At 43.0% G+C, this 24,129-nt stretch overlaps 1 protein-coding gene across 10 annotated transcripts in view; it reads right to left on the bottom strand.

The window, feature by feature from the left end:
* LOC138948342 (dynamin-1-like) overlaps positions 1-24,129 on the bottom strand; it is a 64,145-nt gene that overhangs the window by 8,322 nt on the left and 31,694 nt on the right. For 2 of the 10 annotated variants that reach the window (XM_070319862.1, XM_070319856.1), the window contains exons 9-18: positions 23,935-24,002; positions 23,289-23,427; positions 21,491-21,648; positions 20,945-20,996; positions 19,485-19,598; positions 15,021-15,130; positions 11,201-11,245; positions 6,059-6,185; positions 5,475-5,621; positions 4,362-4,418 (exon numbers count right to left, since the gene is read on the bottom strand). In XM_070319862.1, the coding sequence (XP_070175963.1) occupies positions 4,362-4,418; positions 5,475-5,621; positions 6,059-6,185; positions 11,201-11,245; positions 15,021-15,130; positions 19,485-19,598; positions 20,945-20,996; positions 21,491-21,648; positions 23,289-23,427; positions 23,935-24,002 (1,017 nt within the window). Of the gene's footprint in view, positions 1-4,155; positions 4,213-4,361; positions 4,419-5,474; positions 5,622-6,058; positions 6,186-9,931; positions 10,039-11,200; positions 11,246-15,020; positions 15,131-17,325; positions 17,436-19,484; positions 19,599-20,944; positions 20,997-21,490; positions 21,649-23,288; positions 23,428-23,934; positions 24,003-24,129 lie in introns of all 10 variants that reach the window. The other 8 variants (XM_070319855.1, XM_070319853.1, XM_070319854.1 and 5 more) reach the window with 7 other exon arrangements.

Here is a 24,129-nt window from a genome sequence, read left to right as displayed (position 1 = left end):
CATCAGAGGCCGGCCTCTTATCCCCTAGGCCACTGTGTCCGTCTAACTGAATTTTTGGTGTGACTGTTACAATATCATCAGAGGCAGGCCTCTTATCCCCTAGGCCACTGTGCCTGTCAACTGAATGTTTGGTGTGACTGTTACAATATCATCAGAGGCCGGCCTCTTATCCCCTAGGCCACTGTGTCCGTCTAACTGAATGTTTGGTGTGACTGTTACAATATCATCAGAGGCAGGCCTCTTATCCCCTAGGCCACTGTGCCTGTCAAACTGAATGTTTGGTGTGACTGTTACAATATCATCAGAGGCCGGCCTCTTATCCCCTAGGCCACTGTGTCCGTCTAACTCAATGTTTGGTGTGACTGTTACAATATCATCAGAGGCCGGCCTCTTATCCCCTAGGCCACTGTGCCCGTCAAACTGAATGTTTGGTGTGACTGTTACAATATCATCAGAGGCAGGCCTCTTATCCCCTAGGCCACTGTGCCTGTCAAACTGAATGTTTGGTGTGACTGTTACAATATCATCAGAGGCAGGCCTCTTATCCCCTAGGCCACTGTGCCTGTCAAACTGAATGTTTGGTGTGACTGTTCCAATATCATCAGAGGCCGGCCTCTTATCCCCCAGGCCACTGTGTCCGTCAAACTGAATGTTTGGTGTGACTGTTACAATATCATCAGAGGCCGGTCTCTTATCCCCTAGGCCACTGTGTCCGTCAAACTCAATGTTTGGTGTGACTGTTACAATATCATCAGAGGCCGGTCTCTTATCCCCTAGGCCACTGTGTCCGTCTAACTCAATGTTTGGTGTGACTGTTACAATATCATCAGAGGCCGGCCTCTTATCCCCTAGGCCACTTTGCCCGTCTAACTCAATGTTTGGTGTGACTGTTACAATATCATCAGAGGCCGGCCTCTTATCCCCTAGGCCACTGTGCCTGTCAAACTGAATGTTTGGTGTGACTGTTACAATATCATCAGAGGCCGGCCTCTTATCCCCTAGGCCACTGTGCCTGTCAAACAGAATGTTTGGTGTGACTGTTACAATATCATCAGAGGCCGGCCTCTTATCCCCCAGGCCACTGTGTCCGTCTAACTCAATGTTTGGTGTGACTGTTACAATATCATCAGAGGCCGGTCTCTTATCCCCTAGGCCACTGTGCCTGTCAAACTGAATGTTTGGTGTGACTGTTACAATATCATCAGAGGCCGGCCTCTTATCCCCTAGGCCACTGTGCCTGTCAAACAGAATGTTTGGTGTGACTGTTACAATATCATCAGAGGCCGGCCTCTTATCCCCCAGGCCACTGTGTCCGTCTAACTCAATGTTTGGTGTGACTGTTACAATATCATCAGAGGCCGGCCTCTTATCCCCCAGGCCACTGTGTCCGTCAAACTGAATGTTTGGTGTGACTGTTACAATATCATCAGAGGCCGGCCTCTTATCCCCTAGGCCACTGTGTCCGTCTAACTGAATTTTTGGTGTGACTGTTACAATATCATCAGAGGCAGGCCTCTTATCCCCTAGGCCACTGTGCCTGTCAACTGAATGTTTGGTGTGACTGTTACAATATCATCAGAGGCCGGCCTCTTATCCCCTAGGCCACTGTGTCCGTCTAACTGAATGTTTGGTGTGACTGTTACAATATCATCAGAGGCAGGCCTCTTATCCCCTAGGCCACTGTGCCTGTCAAACTGAATGTTTGGTGTGACTGTTACAATATCATCAGAGGCCGGCCTCTTATCCCCTAGGCCACTGTGTCCGTCTAACTCAATGTTTGGTGTGACTGTTACAATATCATCAGAGGCCGGCCTCTTATCCCATAGGCCACTGTGCCCGTCAAACTCAATGTTTGGTGTGACTGTTACAATATCATCAGAGGCAGGCCTCTTATCCCCTAGGCCACTGTGCCTGTCAAACTGAATGTTTGGTGTGACTGTTACAATATCATCAGAGGCAGGCCTCTTATCCCCTAGGCCACTGTGCCTGTCAAACTGAATGTTTGGTGTGACTGTTCCAATATCATCAGAGGCCGGCCTCTTATCCCCTAGGCCACTGTGTCCGTCAAACTGAATGTTTGGTGTGACTGTTACAATATCATCAGAGGCCGGCCTCTTATCCCCTAGGCCACTGTGTCCGTCAAACTCAATGTTTGGTGTGACTGTTACAATATCATCAGAGGCCGGCCTCTTATCCCCCAGGCCACTGTGTCCGTCTAACTCAATGTTTGGTGTGACTGTTACAATATCATCAGAGGCCGGTCTCTTATCCCCTAGGCCACTGTGTCCGTCAAACTCAATGTTTGGTGTGACTGTTACAATATCATCAGAGGCCGGCCTCTTATCCCCTATCCTAGGCCACTGTGTCCGTCAAACTCAATGTTTGGTGTGACTGTTACAATATCATCAGAGGCCGGCCTCTTATCCCCTAGGCCACTTTGCCCGTCTAACTCAATGTTTGGTGTGACTGTTACAATATCATCAGAGGCCGGCCTCTTATCCCCTAGGCCACTGTGTCCGTCTAACTGAATGTTTGGTGTGACTGTTACAATATCATCAGAGGCCGGCCTCTTATCCCCTAGGCCACTGTGTCCGTCAAACTGAATGTTTGGTGTGACTGTTACAATATCATCAGAGGCCGGCCTCTTATCCCCTAGGCCACTGTGTCCGTCAAACTGAATGTTTGGTGTGACTGTTACAATATCATCAGAGGCCGGTCTCTTATTCCCTAGACCACTGTGTCCGTCAAACTGAATGTTTGGTGTGACTGTTACAATATCATCAGAGGCCGGCCTCTTATCCCCTAGGCCACTGTGTCCGTCAAACTCAATGTTTGGTGTGACTGTTACAATATCATCAGAGGCCGGCCTCTTATCCCCTAGGCCACTGTGTCCGTCAAACTGAATGTTTGGTGTGACTGTTACAATATCATCAGAGGCCGGCCTCTTATCCCCTAGGCCACTGTGTCCGTCAAACTGAATGTTTGGTGTGACTGTTACAATATCATCAGAGGCCGGCCTCTTATCCCCTAGGCCACTTTGCCCGTCTAACTCAATGTTTGGTGTGAGTGACTGTTATCATCAGAGGGTATGACTTGCCTGTTCTACCTTATCTCAGTGCTCGGTCTCACGTGGAGTGGTTACCAACATAAATTTGATATTAGCATGCATGTGTGTGTGTTTGTGTGTGCGTGCATGTCCATTTGGGTCTGTGTGAATTTGGGTCTGTGTGAATTTGGGTCTGTGTATTGCCGAACCATAGTTGAAAGGATGTGCGATGCCCTGGCGTTCTTTGAATACTACACTAAAAATAAACAGAACACATTTGCAAGGTAGAACTAGATTCTACGTAGACGACTCATTCCCTCTCCCATTCTTGCATCCTCGATTTTTATTTCCGATCTGTAATCGGGCCACATTGATGTTAATGCTACTCTACACATCAAAAGCAACTGCACAAATTCCTTTTCTTAAAAAAAATAAATAAATAAAAAATAAAAAAAGAATAGTGAGGCAGAAGAAATAAACATAATAAGATATTTTTTCTCTTGGTCACAAAAAAGGTTTCTCCTTTTGCATCTCAAAGCCCTGAATGTTCACATGTCCCTAGAAATGAAAGAGTAAATTATCTTTGCTTTGTAGTATAATTTCTGCTTGAAATCCATAGGTGAAATGAGTTTCATCATCATCTGCTCATGCTGTGAAAGGCGTTTCATCATCATCTGCTCATGCTGTGAAAGGCGTTTCATCATCATCTGCTCATGCTGTGAAAGGCGTTTCATCATCATCTGCTCATGCTGTGAAAGGCGTTTCATCATCATCTGCTCATGCTGTGAAAGGCGTTTCATCAAAGCATGAAGTACATGTTTTGAATTTTTGTGTGAATACAATTCTGCCAATGCACAAGGTATGATTTCTTTGAAGGCCCCCCCTTTTCTGTGACCAGAAGCTTCAAAGATTGAAAATAAATCAAAAATAAATAAATAAAAGACAGTCTCCAGAAATAGTCCATGGAAGTGACATCACAAACTGAAAGAAGAGTGAACATTTTGACATTCCTTCAGCGTGACGACAAACCTCACACGGGGCTAATTCAGGAGACAGTCAAAATAAAATGAAAGAAAAGAGAACCAAAGAAAACAAAATGGCATGCCAACCTGTTCCCCTGTGGAATAAAGATGTGCCAAAAGATCGCCCTTAATGAATTCTTTGGACTGAAAATGAAAGATGGTCAACTAAAGTGTCAAGCCAGCATTCTACTCACAACACTCAGGTGGGTGAGGGGAGCATGCTGAGGGGAGAGGGGGGGGGGGGGAGGGGTCAAGGCTGCCAGCGACTGGCTGCCATGACAACAGGGGGTTACCTGGTCAGGAGTGGAGTAGAGGTAAGCCAGAAGGTCACCACCAATGAAGTTCTTGATCTGAAAGGTCGTTAGGTGTAAACACAAGACAGGTGTAAACACTCTCTCCACTCATCCCACAGGTTAACGCCCTCTCACTCTCTCCACTCATCCCACAGGTTAACGCCCTCTCACTCTCTCCACTCATCCCACAGGTTAACGCCCTCTCACTCTCACCACTCATCCCACAGGTTAACGCCCTCTCACTCTCTCCACTCATCCCACAGGTTAACGCCCTCTCACTCTCTCCACTCATCCCACAGGTTAACGCCCTCTCACTCTCTCCACTCATCCCACAGGTTAACGCCCTCTCACTCTCTCCACTCAACGGTCAGACTCTCAGCACTCACTGAATGGCATGTACAAAATGCATGTCAGAGTCTCAGCAGGACCCCCATTTTAAGACTTTGCTTTTTCACATTTTGTATTCATAATCTCTGTAAATAAATTTACTGCCGTTTTAAGACTCCCTCCTTTTCAAGATCTGAATTGCTAGGATTTCTTGAGGTCTTAAAAGGGGGGGTTCCACTGTATAACAACAAGATGGATGAAGAGATAGGCAGACAGACAGATGGATGGATGAAGAGATAGGCAGGCAGACAGACAGATGGATGAAGAGATAGGCAGACAGACAGACAGATGGATGAAGAGATAGGCAGACAGACAGACAGATGGACGGACAGGCAGGTATGTAATGCACTAACAGACAAAAAGAGAGAGAAACAGACAGTGACAGACACAGATGAAGAGATCCACCAAGAGAGAGACGAAGAGAGAAAGACTGGCATTCTTTAATAAGGAGAGGAACAGCATTACAAACAGACCCACAGAGAGAGAGAGAGAGAGAGAGAGAGAGAGAGAGAGAGAGAGAGAGAGAGAGAGAGAGAGAGAGAGAGAGAGAAAAAAAGAGACAGAGAGAGACAGAGAGAGAGAGAGAGAGACAGAGACAGGGAGACAGAGACACAGAGAGAGAGAGAGAGAGAGAGAGAGAGAGAGAGAGAGAGAGAGAGAGAGAGAGAGAGAGAGAGAGAGAGACAGACGCAGACAGACAGCCCCCAGCCCCGATGAGGGCCTCACGTTTTTGATGATGATGTGCATGATGGTTTTGGGGATGATGTCTCGCTGCGTCTTGTTGACGATCTTCATGTAGGAGTCGACCAGGTTGCGGATTGTCTCCACCTGCCGCTCCAGCTGGGGGTCCATGGAGGAGTAGTCGTCCTTGGACTGCAACCGTCAACATGGGGGGTACGGATACCATAAGCAAAACATTTCATATTCATGTGAGGTCACCCTAAAGAAATTGGGACAGCTTTGACACTGGATAGAAGGAGCTGCCGTATGGTATGGCACTCCCCATTTTCTTCTTTGTCCTGCATGCATGTGGTCGTGTTTTCATGCAACATGCAAGCACTCATACTTTTGCTGTCAACTTGGGTTCTTTACTGTGCACATGCGTGCTCACGGGGGTGTTCGGACACTGAGGAGAGTCTGCACAAAGTTGACTCTGGGAAATAAATCCCTCGCCGAACGTTGGGGTCGAACCGATACTGATAACTACAAACTGGTTTTAAAGCCAGCACCACTGCCGACAGAGCTATCTCCCTGCCACACACGCACTCTCCCTCCCTCCCTCTCTATGTGCCAGTGACAGAGCAACGTACCGAGGAGCTTTCGTCAGAGCTGCGTTCAGGGTAGACTCCGGCCCGAAGGAAGGACGCCTTCCAGCTGTCCACGTCATCCTGACTGTCCGCCGACAGCTCCAGCTGCTTGTAGTCCTTGTACACGTTCCTGTACACACACACACACGCCTGCTACACGCCGTGTCTCACATAACACATCAAATTACACAGTCAATAACTTGAACCAGTCTTACTCCCAAACCCGGTGCTTCTTGAAAAAAGGTACATAAAGGGATGGGTTGATTTGCAGACCATCCACTCATTTTTTCATGCCCCGGGTTTAGGTGTAGAACTGGAAGTGGACCCCCTCTTGTTAAGATGCAACACCGCCACCCCCCCCCTCCCCCCCCCCCCAACCATGCCCAATGTCAGGTTTCCCTTCTTTAAAGACCATGCTTTCTAAGATTTCGGATCAAAACGTCTGTAAAGTCGTGTCTCCATCTCATAACTCCTTTTCTCAGATATTATATAAGACAGTCTAAAAAACAGGGGTTCCACAAGATTTATAAGGCCACATTTAGTTATAGCAATGGCCGAACTTAGCATTACATTTGAAATGTTCTTAAGTTCAAAAAGTTTGCACCTAACTATCCAGGTCCGTTGCTGAATTTCAGAAATGAACGCATGGAAAACAGATGGAGTTAGACCTCTGTTGGAAGCGTAAGAGGTTATTTTTTATGTAACTTCACACCATATTGGGCAGACATTGCTCTAAAAAAAAGCTGCAAAGCAGTGGCAACAGATACATGTGAAGAATTTAGTTGGCATCTGTGCTATAATTGTCACATGTCAAATTTCATGAATGAGAAGAAGCGTGTTATATATGTACTTATGTGTGAGAATGAACCCAGCATCCTGAATCAAGGTTAGTACATGTACAAGCAACTGTGTAATGCTGTTAACTGTGCCAAATATAAAACAAGCAAAATGAAAGGTTACAACACAAATATGTAAATGCTTCATGCTCATATTTAAACAAATCTAAAATCTAGCAATCTCTAGCTATGTTATGTTGAAAATCATTCATTTATCACTGAAAACAGCAACCTATAGATTCATAATGCAACAGACCCTTAAGAGAAATATAATAATAAAATAAAATTACAGAAAATAACACTGAAGACTCTCCCAAACAAACTTTAAAACCATCAATTTTAAAAGTAAACTAGTCCACTCTTGATTTCGGATGAAAAGTGTGTATGGAACGTAGACTGCGATCTAGGCAGAGAGAAAACACACACAAAATAATGTCAAAAAGAGAGAGAATAAGACACAGCAAAGCAAGAGAAGACGGCAGTGAATACTCTCAGCACACATTTCACAGACCTACACTACCTCAACTGCCAGACTTAAAGCTTTCCTGCTTCCAGTTAAAACTATCATGAACTCCTTCACACACATGTGCAGGCTTTTTCAACCCATTTGCATTTTTCCACTGGGACACAATGACCAATTAACAACCGCCGGGCTGCTTCCTACCTGGAGTGGGAATCGCTCGTTGAATTATACCTCAGTATTGCAGATATAGTGATCTAAGTGTCGGTTGAATAATCAATAAAAGAAAATGTGGGGAGCTGGAAAAATGGTCAATCACACGCAAATGACTGTGGACATTTACAGCTGATTTGATAACAGAAATTGTGGGGAGGGGCGCTTCTGCAAATATCTTCAATCACAAATGGGTGTATACAGTTACAGCTGATTTGTCAGAGTAAGCGAATCCTTCATTAAACACGGCTTCATTTTGTGATTGTTCCATCTTCACTGAATGGGCTGTAATCTTCTGCCTTGACTGAAATCCATTTAAGATCATTTACAAATGCAATCAAGGTCAATGCTGTACGCTTGCTCAAAGCCACTACATCACAAGCAGACGCTAACCCCTTAAGGATACAGCAGACGCTAACCCCTTAAGGATACAGCAGACGCTAACCCCTTAAGGATACAGCAGCAACTAAAATGTAGCAGACAAACTAACAACAACAAAAACTTATAAACAAGTCACGTAAGGCAAAATTACTACATTTAGTCAAGCTGTGGAACTCACAGAATGAAACTGAACGCACTGCATTTTTTCACAATGACCGTAGTCCGCCGCTTGTGCAAAACTGAGTGAAACTGACGAGCCTGTTCAGCGCGGTAGTGGTTTCGCTGTGCTGCATAGCACGCTTGGCCTAGTGGTAAGGCATCCGCCCCGTGATCGGGAGGTCGTGGGTTCGAACCCCGGCCGGGTCATACCTAAGACTTTAAAATTGGCAATCTAGTGGCTGGCGTCTGGCATTATGGGGTTAGTGCTAGGACTGGTTGGTCCGGTGTCAGAATAATGTGACTGGGTGAGACATGAAGCCTGTGCTGCGACTTCTGTCTTGTGTGTGGCGCACGTTATATGTCAAAGCAGCACCGCCCTGATATGGCCCTTCAGAGTCGTGGTCGGCTGGGCGTTAAACAAACAAACAAACAAAAAATAGCACGCTTTTCTGTACCTCTCTTCGTTTGAACTTTCTGAGCGTGTTTCTAATCCAAACATATCATATCTATATGTTTTTGGAATCAGGAACTGACAAGGAATAAGATGAAATTGTTTTTAAATCGATTTCAGAAATTTAATTTTGATCATAATTTTTATATTTTTAATTTTTAGAGCTTGTTTTTAATCCAAATATAACATATTTATATGTTTTTGGAATCAGAAAATGATGAAGAATAAGATGAACGTAAATTTGGATCGTTTTATAAAAAACCCATTTTAATTACAATTTTCAGATTTTTAATGACTAAAGTCATTAATTAATTTTTAAGCCACCAAGCTGAAATGCAATACCGAAGTCCGGCCTTCGTCGAAGATTGCTTTACAAAAATTTCAATCAATTTGATTGAAAAATGAGGGTGTGACAGTGCCGCCTCAACTTTTACAAAAAGCCGGATATGACGTCATCAAAAGTATTTATCAAAAAAATGAAAAAAACGTCCGGGGATATCATTCCCAGGAACTCTCATGTAAAATTTCATAAAGATCGGTCCAGTAGTTTGGTCTGAATCGCTCTACACACACACACACGCACAGACAGACACACACACACACACATACACCATGACCCTCGTCTCGATTCCCCCTCTATGTTAAAACATTTAGTCAAAATTTGACTAAATGTAAAAATGAAGACTGGGAAGAAAAATTTGAAAATATGTACTAAACCAACAAATGAAACTGATTTAAAAACAGAGACTTTTATTATGAGAACTACTAGACAAACTTAAGTCCACAGCTGTGAAAATAAAGCAGACTCAAGTTAGACGGAGAAGGAAACTTGACGTGAAAAAGAAGAAAAGAAACGTTTGGAGTTACCAATTGATTTAGTGCCAAGATGACGATCAAAGAAAAGTAAAGCCACTGACTGACCAGCTACCATACAAATGTTTCTGATATTAAGGAATAAAGAGCACCACGAGAGCTCTTAAGACCACCGGTTCAAGATAAACGGTCATCAGTATGGGTAGCAGTACAGTCTCACAGTAATGAGCAACTACAAGAATCTAGACGATAAAGTCTGGATAAAATATGACCCAGCTGCTAGCTAATGGTGGTATATACGCTGCTAAAAAGAGGAAAGAAACACTCAGAAATGTTAGATCTACAGTAAAATGTTGGTCATGAGGAGCAATAACACCACACCAAAGCCCACAATTCAGCAGCAGAGTAAAACACGCTCGTTCACTTTCACTCCACACAAAAAACAGCAGTTGAGCAGATCAATAGAGAGCCAGAGCTCCTCAAGTTTCACTCCAAAAAAGCAGCAGTCGAGCGGATAAAGAGAGAGCGAGAATTCGAGGCACGACCTTGACCTTTCTACGTACCTGGTGTCAGGGTTAACGAGGGCGAAACAGTGCTTTGAAAACATCTTATCATCCAAGGTCTTGACACGCAACCCCTCTAACGGTAACATATAGCGCTTTTCCCTCTCCTGAACACACACACAAACAGACAGACGCCCACCAAGCGCGTTAGCAAAAGCTCTGTGACAGCAGTTGTCAACAAGTCTGTGGACTGCCGCAGTCGTCTCAGCCAAGCAACAACCTAGACGAGGGATAAACTGCAGTTGAGACAGGTAGATACACAAGCTATAACAATGTCGACAAAACCAAACGTCTGTGTGAGGATTTCTGATCCGGGCGACAAAATACAGCGTACTCTTAAAACATCCGTCACTGCTTTGTCAAATTTTTTTGGGGGGGGGTAATTTTTTGTTTGTTTTATGTTATTATTTTTGGTGGTGTTTGTTTTATGCCTTAGAATTTGTAAGTAAATAACATTCTTTAAAGTCTTACAGACACAAAATTAAATATATGAACCTACAAAATTTATAAAGTGAATCACAATATGCAATATTCTCTGAAGTCTTCAGGACAGAAGGAAAGGCAGCTGTACATGGCACCCAGATGAGAAACCCCACACACAGCACAGGGGCATGTAAACAACAGGCAACATCCAGGCGACAAGACTACCACAGGCGCTGTGAGGAATTTGTCTGTAAAGCAAGCACAGAGATGGTTCTCATGCAAGAACATGATGGCACAGGGACACGCTGTGACAGGGGGAACAAGAAATGCCAACACCCCCCCCCCCCCCCCACCTGCAACCCACCCACCCTCCCTAAAACAAAAAACAAACCCAACAACATCTAACCCCAAAAGCAGACATATAGAGGCGGAACTATCAAAGCACGCTGTACAGACTTGCAAGCAGAGAGATGGTCTTCGTGCAAGCAGAGAGATGGTCTTCGTGCAAGCCAAAGATGAAATGCAGACGTGTTGACATGGCAGATGAAAAAAGAATACCTCCACCCCCCCCCCCTCCCCAAAACCAAAGACCAAACATATTGAGTGAGAACAATCAAAGCACTCTGTACAATTCCTGCTGTTAGCAACCAAATCTAAAGCACGCGCCCCCGAATCTCTTCTTGCAAGCATCATACATCGCTTCATCCAGTTAATCAGCTTCATCCAGTTAATCAGCTTCATCCAGTTAATCAGCTTCATCCAGTTAATCAGCTTCATCCAAATGGTTCCAATCTATGTGGGTTCTCTTCTCCATCACAATGTATTGACATCAGCTTATAAGTGTACCTTGATGACTCTCTTGACATGGACGTTCTTGCTTTGGGTAGTGCACTATCAGAACAAAACCAAAACAACACCTGCAGCTAAACAAAACAACACCTGCAGCTAAACAAAACAACACCTGCAGCTAAACAAACCAACACCTGCAGCTAAACAAAACAACACCTGCAGCTAAACAAAACAACACCTGCAGCTAAACAAACAAAAAGGCTGAAAATCCTTCGCACGCTTAAGCAGACATGGGAACCCCTGTTTTGCACTTGAAGTATTCTCAAGCAAACGGTGTATTTTCAGAAAAATGAGCGTACTACACACAGCATTTGAACATCCATGATTCAAACATGTTTCACACGCGTCCTTTTGCAATGTAAATTAAGTTTACCAATACATATAAAATAAATGCTTCTTTTAATGTTAATGACAAAAACAGTAATCATGTGTCAAAATACTGGATCGGCTTCGGGATGCGCTTGTGAAGAAAAGTAGTGTAGGAAATTTTCTCGTCGTATTTTTTTCCACTGACCGTACTGATCGTATTCTAGACAATCATGCGTACAAAATACGGCGAAATCGTATGGGTTCCCAGGTCTGCTAAAGGAAGGGAGGAACAGAAGAAAAAAAAAAGACAAGAAGGGCAAAGCCCATACGACTCACATGCTTTACACATTTTTCCTACCAAAATACATGTGACCTTGACCCAAGGTCATGCAACACAAAGCTGTTAATTCAAGACATAGGAAGTACAATGGTGCTTATTGGCTCTTTCTACCATGAGATATGGTCACTTTTAGTGGTTCACTACCTTATTTTGGTCACATTTCATAAGGGTCAAAGTGACCTTGACCTTGATCATATGTGACCAAATGTGTCTCATGATGAAAGCATAACATGTGCCCCACATAATGTTTCAGTTTGAAACAGTTATCTTCCATAGTTCAGGGTCAAGGTCACTTCAAAATATGTATACAATCCAACTTTGAAGAGCTCCTGTGACCTTGACCTTGAAGCAAGGTAAACCAAACTGGTATCAAAAGATGGGGCTTACTTTGCCCTATATATCATATATAGGTGAGGTATTGAATCTCAAAAACTTCAGAGAAAATGGGAAAAATGTGAAAAATAGCTGTTTTTTAGGCAACATTTATGGCCCCTGCGACCTTGACCTTGAAGCAAGGTCAAGATGCTATGTATGTTTTTTGGGGCCTTGTCATCATACACCATCTTGCCAAATTTGGTACTGATAGACTGAATAGTGTCCAAGAAATATCCAACGTTAAAGTTTTCCGGACGGACGGACGTCCGGACGTCCGGACGTCCGGACGGACGGACGGACGGACGACTCGGGTGAGTACATAGACTCACTTTTGCTTCGCATGTGAGTCAAAAAAGCAGCAAACCTATTTTTTTTAAAAGAAGAAGATACAAATGATATAATAGTAATGAGAGAGCTTATACAGCGCAAACCACACAGACCAGTGCTCTCTGCACTTGACCTATTAACTATAAGTACCACACACTAGAACAACATTGAATGCAGATACAGTGGAACCCCCCTTTAAAGACCTCCAAAAAGCTGAGAAGGGAGTCTTAAATTGGGGGTAAATTGACAGAGGTTATGAACAGAAAGTCTGAGAAATCCAGGTCTGAAGGGGAGGGAGTCTTAAATTGGGGGGTCTTAATTGAGAGGTTCCACTGCAATAAACCTAACATAATAAATAGAACAATACACTTACAACAACACAACACTCACTCAATGCAGCCAGTGTTACGAGGAAGGGAGTTAGTTCCCCTTGATTAGGGGAAACATAGGGGAAGGACCAGTGACCACAAGTTTCAGATCTAACATGGGGAATGCCAAATATCCAACAATCAGCAGAAGAGCTGTCTGGAGGCAGCATAAACAGTCAAAAGATCGGAAAGATAGACACTGGAGGGAGTATAAACAGTCAAAAGATCGGAAAGATAGACACTGGAGGGAGTATAAACAGTCAAAAGATCGGAAAGATAGACACTGGAGGCAGTATAAACAGTCAAAAGATCGGAAAGATAGACACTGGAGGCAGTATAAACAGTCAAAAGATCGGAAAGATAGACACTGGAGGGAGTATAAACGGTCAAATGATCAGAAAGATAGACACTGGAGGGTTATATTTTAATAGTAAAGACTCGGTTTTGTCGTCAGTTAATTTACGTTTGTTGTCTGTCATCCAGGTCTTGACTTCAAAGCTTCAGTTTTCCATGATTTGGGTTGCAATGAGTGCCTGGTCTGGGGAAAAAGATGTCTTGAAGTTGTGTATCATCAGCGAATGAAAGTTGTACAAAAATAAAAATAACAGGACCTAAAACTGAGCCTTGTGGAACACCAACTTGAAAAGAAAAATGTAAAAGCACAAGCTTCTTGTACACTCCACAAATCTATTGTACTGTACTACGTAATGTCAAACTGTACTACGTAATGTCAAACTGTACTACGTAATGTCAAACTGTATCACGTAATGTCAAACTGTATCACGTAATGTCAAACTGTACCACGTAATGTCAAACTGTACCACGTAATGTCAAACTGTATCACGTAATGTCAAACTGTATCTGTATCACGTAATGTCAAACTGTATCACGTAATGTCAAACTGTATCACGTAATGTCAAACTGTACTACGTAATGTCAAACTGTATCACGTAATGTCAAACTGTATCACGTAATGTCAAACTGTACTACGTAATGTCAAACTGTATCACATAATGTCAAACTGTATCACGTAATGTCAAACTGTATCACGTAATGTCAAACTGTACCACGTAATGTCAAACTGTATCTGTATCACGTAATGTCAAACTGTACTACGTAATGTGTATCTGTATCACGTAATGTCAAACTGTACTACGTAATGTCAAACTGCCAATAATACAGGCTGCAGCGGCCGGGGTACATTTCAACATGCAGTAAGCAACTGCTGTCCAAATTGTCTGATATGGTGTTTTCATCATGTGTACGTGTGTGTGTGTGTGTGTGTGTGTGTGTGTGTGCGTGTGTTTGTGTGTGCGTGCGTGCGAGGGGGAGGGGGGCAGGGGTAGGGGGGTTGTTGGGATGGGGAGAGGTGAATGTTCCCTGCCTGAATGTCTGTCTCTGTAGTTACCTCTCTCAGTGTTGTGTGTCATGTGCTACAAGCCCTAGTTTGTTTCTTTGTGCTCTCTTGTCAACAGTCTAAAGCGCTAAGTCTGTCATTTACAACAACATATTCAGCCCATGTTTTTCCACATTTTTCTGTGAAATGATTTGTGAGAGAATGTTTAAAAAAGACTAGAAGCAAACAAAGTGTTTATGCTCTATCTTTATTAAAAAAGAAACAAAATCAGAGCTTTTGGGGGGTTTCAAACTGAGATTCTTGCAAAGCAATTTAAAAAAAATTTTTTTTTTTAAAACCCCACAGAACAGCTACACGTAATAAAAAAACAAAAGCAACAACAACCACACACACGCAGATCAACAACACTGTTTCAGATTACATTTTTTTTTTTTTAAATGGTTGACTCAGACAATGTGTGGACACCAGATACACAACACTATATGTGAATATTGGCAGGAAGAGCAAGAAGGATTTGGAGTGTGGGGTATGGGAGTGTTGGGGTATGGGGGTGTGGGGGGGGGGGGGATGGGAGTGTTGGGGATGGGGGAAGAGGAAGCGGGGGGGGGGGGGGGGGAGGAGGGGCAGAGAGGGGTGTACAGGTGGGGGTTGCGGAAGGGGAGGAGAGGGAGATAAAGGGAGTGTTACATGGTTTGCAAAGCAGCACATGCATCATAGGACATTAAGACACAGTCCATCTACCTTCCTTCGGAATTGAACAGGGCAAAAGCCGTCTTTTTGCTCATAAAGCCGGTTTCAATGTCGCGCACTTTGACATTGTCCAGGGCCAACATATACTTCTTGTCCTTCTCCTGTGGTGGAGGAACAAAGAATCCAACATCAAACCACAACCAAACAGAAACACAAAGCTAACACGCTACGCCCGACAAGCCCCAAACACAACACACGCCATGTCTACAAGCGCCCCTTTAGCCGCTCTGTGGGAAAAGAGGAAACATGGAATGAATGTGGTTGGCATGGAAACATGATGTCCACACTCATACCATACTGCACATGCGTTTCTAGTCGCAAATCTAACCCAATTTCAAGTCTGCAATCCTGAATGAAAACTGCTTTTACTTTGTGTTTCATTTCTCATTCTAACATCGGGCATGCAGTCATATCCCAGAATGATGAAAAAAATAATAATAAATAAATAAATCTCACAGTGACTACTATCAACCTTGTGTGGTGGGGATAAAAGCGTCCAGCAGATAATACTTTGTGATTACTGACCACCCTCTCTGGGGATAAAAATGGAATAAACGTCACAAATCAATCATGTTTTAGCTGATTGTCTGATATCAGTGATGGATTTATCAGACCTGGGAACCCCTGTTTTGCCCTTGGAGTATTCTCAAACAACCGTGGTGTCTTTTCAGAAAAATGAGCGTACTGCATTTGAACATCCATGCTTCGCACGCGTCTGTCACACCGTTAATTAAGTTTACCAATGCATTTAAAACAAATGCTTCTTTCAATAATTACTGACAAAAACTGTAATCATGTGTCAAAATACTGGATCAGATTTGGGACGCGCTAGGGAAGAAAAGTAGTTTCGGAATTTTTCTCAGCATATTTTTTTCTACTGACTGATCGTATTCTAGACAATGGAGGATACAAATAACGGCAAAATGGTGTGGGTTCCCAGGTCTGGTGATGGATCAAGGTGTGGGCTACCATAGCTGAGGCGCATGCCGAGTGGTGGTGATCGTGCGGACACCATATTTTCACAACTTTGCACAGCGTCCCCTCTACGTCATCCATACAAGCATGCTAGCAGACACTCCCACAGACGTAGTACAGGTGCGGCAATTTCCACCACCGTTGACCAGCAGACGCGTACAACAAACAGGTGCTTCATTGCAGCAGCTTAAACTCTACTGACGTGAACCAGAACAAATCTACAAATGTTTCTTTTCATACCACACCAAAGGATTACAGAATAAAACATTGTTTACGAAAAGCATTTGAATGAAAGCGCTTGGCCAGATGATATTAGCTCCGTAACTAAGATACATTTCAAGGATTTCTAAACAGAAACATGTGAAGATAATGTTACACAAAAACATGTCAAAACTAGTGACATTTTCTGACTGACAAGGACTGGCTTTAGGTAAGCGTCTATAATTAGTACCTGCACAGAACGAGGGGCTCTATGATGATTAACCAAACTTCCACACAACTCCTTTCAAAAGAGTGTGGCAGTTGTCAATATATCCAAACGCTTCACCACAGAAGAATGTATCTGAATATATTGGTTTATACTTTTTATCTTTCACTACAGTGCTACCTGCCATGTGATGCCCCTGTAATGCGAGGCCCCCTCCTAACAAAGAACAAGTTCTTGTGTACACTTTACCAATATACACTCTTCAAAAAAAGTTTAGAACCAGTCAATAAAATGTACACAATCTTCTAAAAATTGCGAAAAGTCATGACAGGCCACCTGGAATGAAGAGACACTTTGGGCTGTTCCCAGGGGTGTCCTTTCATAACAGGTAATAAAGTAAAAACTTTCTTTTAAGACCCTTCACTATCAGACTCCCTGGACCAAGACCTCATTTTCAGGGACATTGTCTTCACAGTGTCACAAAATGTACCTCCAACTTTAAAGAAACCAATGTGAAAAGACATGAGCTGTTTAGAAACTTCTATAGATAGACATAAAGGAGACTAGTCATATGCATGGACACTGCCAGTTGAACTGAGAAAGGAAAGAGACTTGCATTGGTCCCAGATAAGTTATAGGGACAATAACAAACAATAACCGACTGTACTGTAGTTTGCAGCTAACTATGCGAGGTAGCGACTGGCTACACCGGAGCCAAACTTCATGCTGTTACAGACTCCCAAAGCAAGCGTAGTAAGAGTACACCAGCGCATGCATGCCCAGTACCAACACAAAACAGAGGAGCACTGAAGTGACCAACAAATCATGTTACGGACAACCAAACAAAACCAGGGAGAATGAAAAGAACGAGAAACGTGGCTGAACGGATGGTACCTATTTTCGGTATGGAAAAGAGCGAAAGTAGGGTGGCGGGAGAAAATGCCCGACTCGACGTCTCGCAGTTTAAGGTTGTCCAGCGGCAACATGTACTTCTTGTCCTTCTCCTGAAGAGGCACACCAAGGGACATTACTCACCAACCACAACAAACACAACAATAACACAATTCTCCCATTTTTCCTGCAACAAGATATCTTCAAAGGTGCATGTGAGCTATGCAACTTCTGCCTGAAATCTGTATCGGCGAGTTAAACCAAGACAAACATTTTCCAGTTACAAGAAATGAATAAATGACCTTGAAACAAAATTCAACCACCCAGTTTTCAAGTTAAAATCAATGAATGAACGCCCTAACCGTGTCTTAACGCAGATCAAATTGACAAAGTTCAGGCTTGAGGCACGCTCACATTCACCTGCATGTGCATCTCCTTCCTGAAAAGTCCAGAGAAAGGACAGCAAATCAAGAGAGGGTTGGGTTGGGGTTCTCCCCATGACACTGAAAGGCAAAGTGAATCAACCTTTCTTCAGCAAGCATCAACAGCTCATCCTCAACTACAGAGATTATACGTTATTTGGATTGTTGACCAAAATCTGACATTTGACACAGATCGAGACAGTCAGTGTTCCTCCGAGACCGCGCTAGTGGCCGAGGTGAACAATGACTAGCGAGATCTGGGTAAAATGTCATATTTTTGTCAAAAATACAAATAACATTTATGTATCGATTGATTCTGGTTAGAATTCCTTTTAGTTTGTATGATTGAACGCACACAAACATGCACTATTTTGTAGTCTTGGCTGGCCGCCTAAATATGAAGTTTTGTTAGCTTCTGACGTCACATGGCTCAAAGAAGGACATTCCAGTGTACAATCGAAACATAAGGCATTATATGGTGGGGGGGGGTGGGAGTAGTATGACTAGTAAGCAGCTACACACTCCCCTTCCCCGCACTACACCATTCCCAAAAACAGTATTGTGTGTGTTACGGATAATGTAAAGAGATGTACAAATTTCCAGTAAATGCGTGTAACTTTGTACAAATTTGTTAGCCAATGCAACATACAGCACAGTCATTTTAGCACACTCTTCCCCCTCCACCCTATTGAGTGATATCATCACAAAGCCACACTGCACTTCACTGCTAAAGCCACATCTGCATCATTCTCACACTGTCATTGCAGGGGATAATTCGTGATACAGTGGAACCCCCCTTTTAAGACCTAAACTCTGAGAAAATCAGGTCTTAAAAAGGAGGGAGTCTTAAAATGGGGCTACATTTACACGGGTTATCAACAGAAAATATGAAAAAAATATGGTCTTAAAAGAGAGAGGGTCTTACATTGGGGGTCTTATCTCAAAAAGGGGGTTCCACTAAATATGCTACTGATGTTTGAACTTGAGAAATTGTGGCGGCAGGAAGATGCATTGTAAACCTGAAACAGTATGAGTTAGTGAGGCGGAATGACAAATGGGCTGGAGGACCAGACACTGCTTCTCTGCCCCTGCTTGCACAGGGCCACCTTTCACTGAAAGATGGAGGAACCATGCATTATTCCCCCCTTCTTCTGTCAAACCAAACCGGTCTGCATTAGTTTTCAGTACAAACAATAAAATACAGGACACATATTTATGATAAATAACCAGCAACATGTATCAGTGAGCAATGATTCTTGATTCACAATGAACAACTGGGACAACCTTGCAATAGTCACATAGTTGTCATGTCTGAGTTTGCATGTCAAAACATCATCCTGATTTCTTCTTTCAAATTAAAATTGAATTCTCAAATCAAAAACTTCCCTTGTTCCAAGTTTCATGTCTTCTGTTTTTCTTCAAAGACTGATATGTTTGTCTCTCTAATTGGACAGAAATGTATTCGATCACACACGGTCTTTCCTTTAAACATGAACAAGAACAAGAACAGTCTATTTAACAAAAAATTGCCTTCAGACTTGCTTGGCAAATACCAAACGACATCACATTTGTGAAAGTCACATTTACAGCCATTTCAAGAAACAAATACCTATGACATCACATTTATCAGTCACATTAATAACCTTTTCAAGAAACACACTCTAAAAAAAATCTCTTTTTGAGATTTGACTGCTTACAAACTAACTAAATGAAAATAAGTAAAGGCAGGCAACAACGTACCTCTTCGTCTTTGAACCATGACAGACTCTCGGCCGTCAGCACGAACCAGAAGTCCTTGGAGCCGCCCTTGATAAAACTGACGTTGTGTAGCGACAGCCAGCCCTTGCGGATCACCTGACACAAACACACGTCTCTCGATGAAAATTTATAGTAATAATAATATATTTATAGAGCTCTATAATCCCTGAATCTGATGTTGTGTAAAGACAGCCGACCCTTGCGAACCACATTCCACAAAGGCAAGTCTTTCCTTAGCAGTTTTCCTATTCTAAAATGTTGTTGCTTTTTGGTTTCTATTCGCGGCTGCAGATGAATGTATGCACTTTTCGGTCATTTATGATGAATGCCAACTGCATCAGGCGTTGTATTTCTTTTCTCTCTAGTGCATGTGCCGCTAAACTCTCTTTGTGTGCAGCCTACACTGTCCTTCTTTATACCAAACACGCCAGCTTGACTGAGCCCTAATGAAGAATATCACATGATTTTCACAACTTTGATGAATGACAAAATCAGTGAGAGGGACAAATGGAGCCCACACTTGGTTGCGATCTTTTATTACGAAACTTTTTAACCCTGTCAGTGTCACTGCCGATTGGATGTTAGCTGATGTGCTGGGTAACTTGCTGTAACGGGCAACAAAGCGTTCAATAAACATCAACAAGAGCAGAAGAAAAACCACAAGAAATGTGTGTGTGCGGTGTACTGATCTATACATTAAGGGCACACTGTAGGTTGGCAATAGACCAATCAAGGGCACACTGTAGGTTGGCAATAGACCAATCAAGGGCACACTGTAGGTTGGCAATAGACCAATCTATACATCAAGGGCACACTGTAGGTTGGCAATAGACCAATCCAAACATCAACTCTGTCAGCTTTGTATGGGGTGTGCGAGTGACCTTTTTTTGCAAAACCTCTGACAAACAAAGGATGGACCAATCACTAGCAAGAGCTCCGGTCCACGTGCTTTCTAGACCCCTCGCTAGTGATTGGTCCATCCTTTGTTTGTCAGAGGTTTTGCAAGAAAAAATCACTCTTCCACAACACCTACAAACCTGACAAGTTCAATCCTGTGCTTACAAGTTCAATCCTGTGCTTACATGTTCAATCCTGTGCTTACATGTTCAATCCTGTGCTTACATGTTCAATCTTGTGCTTACATGTTCAATCTTGTGCTTACATGTTCAATCCTGTGCTTACATGTTCAATCCTGTGCTTACATGTTCAATCCTGTGCTTACATGTTCAATCTTGTGCTTACATGTTCAATCCTGTGCTTACATGTTCAATCCTGTGCTTACATGTTCAATCCTGTGCTTACATGTTCAATCCTGTGCTTACATGTTCAATCCTGTGCTCCTGTCAGTCTAATTTGAAAATTTTCATCTGCTTTTGAATGTAAAATGTGTGTAGGCCAGAAGACATGCACTAAATGTGTTAACAGATCTATGAGCGACATACCTGGTTGCCCATTTTCCTCTTTGAAGAGTTGGTCTCTGCCTTTTGTTGTGCACTGCAACAGATCAAAGACAATATTGGTCTTCTTCAACACTCACATACAGCTCAGCATTAGTGAATCAGACATCATTGTGTGTGTGTGTGTGTGTGTGTGTGTGTGTGTGTGTGTGTGTGTGTGTGTGTGTGTGTGTGTGTGTGTGTGTGTGTGTGTGTGTGTGTGTGTGTGTGTGTGTGTGTGTGTGTGTGTGTGTGTGTGCGTGTGTGCGTGTGTGTGTGCGTGTGCGTACATGAGTGCATGCATGAGTATGTGCATGTGTTTTTGTTTGTGTGTGTATGTGCGTGCGTGTGTGTGCATGCGTTTGGGTGTGTGTGTTTGTGTGCATATGTGTGAGTGTGTGTGTGTGTGTGTGTGTGTGTGTGTGTGTGTGTGTGTGTGTGTGTGTTAGTGCCTGCGTGCATAGAAACAAAACACAAACTTTGAGAATCCAATAAGAAGTGAGTGAGGTAAGTGTGTGTGTGTGTGCATCATGATGGTCAATGAACACTAACTTGGAGAATCCGATGAAGTCCTCGTGGTTGGTGTTCATGTAGGCCAGCTGGAAGTCAATGAGCGCCATGATCTGGTCCTTGGCTTTCTGCTCCTGTTCCCGTATCCTGGTGTTGACAATGCGCTCTGTCTCCTCCCGCAGGTGGGGGTAGCGGCTCATCTGTACACACACAGGTAAACGCGACAGGTAAGCTATATCACAACTGTACACACACAGGTAAACGTGACAGGTAAGCTATATCACAACTGTACACACACAGGTAAACGTGACAGGTAAGCTATATATGTGTAAAAAGAAGAACACTACATTTCCCTCTCCCCAACCTGTTTCTGTATAGGCAACACCGACATTTTTTTCTCACCATCAGCTAGAAACCTTGGATTCACCCTTTCATCTGACATGACCCTTAACAAACATATATCTTTAGTCTGTAGAGCAGCTTATTTTGAGCTTCGTAAGATCAGCACCATTCGCCACACACTCTCCTCTCAAACAACTAACACTCTTGTCTGTGCCTTTGTTCTTTCTAAACTTGACTACTGCAACTCTCTTCTCTCTGGCTGTCCTCTGTACCTCCTGCATAAACTACAAAAAGTCCGAAACTCGGCAGCACGCCTCATTCTGAAAGCACGAAAACGAGATCACCACTTCTTCACACACTGCACTGGTTACCTATTCAAGCCCGCATTGACTACAAACTGTCCACCCTCTGCTTTAACTTCTTTTCTGGCTCGTCTCCTGCTTACTTCTCTGAACTCCTCACCGTCTATTCTCCAGCAAGACAACTCCGTGCCTCTTCTGACTGTCGCATCCTCACCATTCCACACACCAAAACCAAAACATACGGACAACGCACTTTTACTTTCTGCGCACCCACACAATGGAATTCTCTCCCCTTTCACATCCGCCACTCTCAGTCACCCCAAGCATTCAAACGAGCACTTAAAACACACCTCTTCAAGAAACACAACCCCTGATTTTGTTTTCTCAGTCCATCAGTAGGCTACATGTAGTGCATTTGTTGTTTTAGTGATAATGTGATAATGTATATAAACATCTAGGGCTGTTTTCAGTATTGTTGATAACATGTTCTGTTTGATTAAGGGTATTCAGCTGGTATTTCCTTGTTTTCACTACCTGTTTTATGCATGTTTTTATTACTTAGTTAGTGGAAGAATCTTTTGTAATGTATGTTTGATGGTGTATGCTTTTAATTAAGCGTTGCTGACTATGAATGCAGATGTAAATGCTTGTATAACTTTGTTTTAATTTTAAATGTGTCAAGCGCAAAGAGCATAATTGTAAAGTTATGATGTTGCGCTATATAAATGCTCATTTATTATTATTATTATTATTATTATATCACAACTGTACACCAACAGGTAAACGTGACAGGTAAGCTATATTACAACTGTACACCAACAGGTAAACGTCACAGGTGAGCTATATCACAACTGTACACCAACAGGTAAACGTCACAGGTGAGCTATATCACAACTGTACACCAACAGGTAAACGTGACAGGTGAGCTATATCACAACGGTACACCCAACCGGTAAACGTGACAGGTAATCTATATCACACCTGTACAGGTGGGGGAAGTGGCTCACCTGAACACCAACAGGTAAACGTCAACCATTAAAAGACCCTGATAAAAATAATGATAATGCGTCGTCTCATTACCGAAAATTTAGTACCAAACCTTCGTGCGAGCTTCATGGTGAGGACTACGGAAAGTCAACTTCGCTTAATTAATATACGGCTTTACATGAAGGGTTGCACTGTATTGAGAGTTATACCTTGTCGCCACACTTGCGTACGACTTGCGAGAGTTCGTTGACCACCATGTCGACACAGTGCAGGGACGGCTCCTTCAGCCGCTGGATCTGTTTCACCACGATGCTCTCAAACGCCATGTCAGGGGTGAAAAGGCCCGTCCTGAAAACATCATGCAAAGACATTGAGTGAGAGAGAGAGAGAGAGAGAGAGAGAGAGAGAGAGAGAGAGAGAGAGAGAGAGAGAGAGAGAGAGAGAGAGAGAGAGAGAGAGAGAGAGAGAGAGAGAGAGAGAGAGAGAGACAGACAGACAGACAGACAGAGAGACAGAGAGAGAGAGACGGAGAGACAGAGAGCCGTTTGATCTCTTTCACAACAATGCTCTCTGACGCCATATTTGGTGTGAACAGACCTGTCCTGAAAACATTATACAAAGACATTGAGTGAAGAGAGAGAAAGAAATGAGAGAGAGAGAAAGGCTTGACAGAAAGTGGAAGACAGACAGACACGGAGAGAGCAACAGAGATTAAGTTATCATATAAAAAAAAACAATTATCATAAGACCATACACAGTAAACCTCACTTTTTCCACAGCACACAAACACCAGACATTAAAAACAAGTATTCTGCAAGGTTAGAAAACCTGAGAAGCACTAACACTACGACTTACCTGATGCCGTGAATGTTTCTGATTGTGATGCCGATCTCCTTGCGCAGTTCTCTCTCGTCAAACTCCATCTGTAAATATAACCAACAACATCTGTTACAATAAATATAACAGCTGTAATAACAAATAACCTCTCAAATAACCAACAACATCTGTTACAATAAATATAACATCTGTAATAACAAATACAGTAAATCC

This window comes from Littorina saxatilis, linkage group LG15 (assembly GCF_037325665.1).
Source record: "Littorina saxatilis isolate snail1 linkage group LG15, US_GU_Lsax_2.0, whole genome shotgun sequence".
NCBI lineage: Eukaryota > Metazoa > Mollusca > Gastropoda > Littorinimorpha > Littorinidae > Littorina > Littorina saxatilis.
This window is presented reverse-complemented; position numbering and strand designations above follow the sequence as displayed.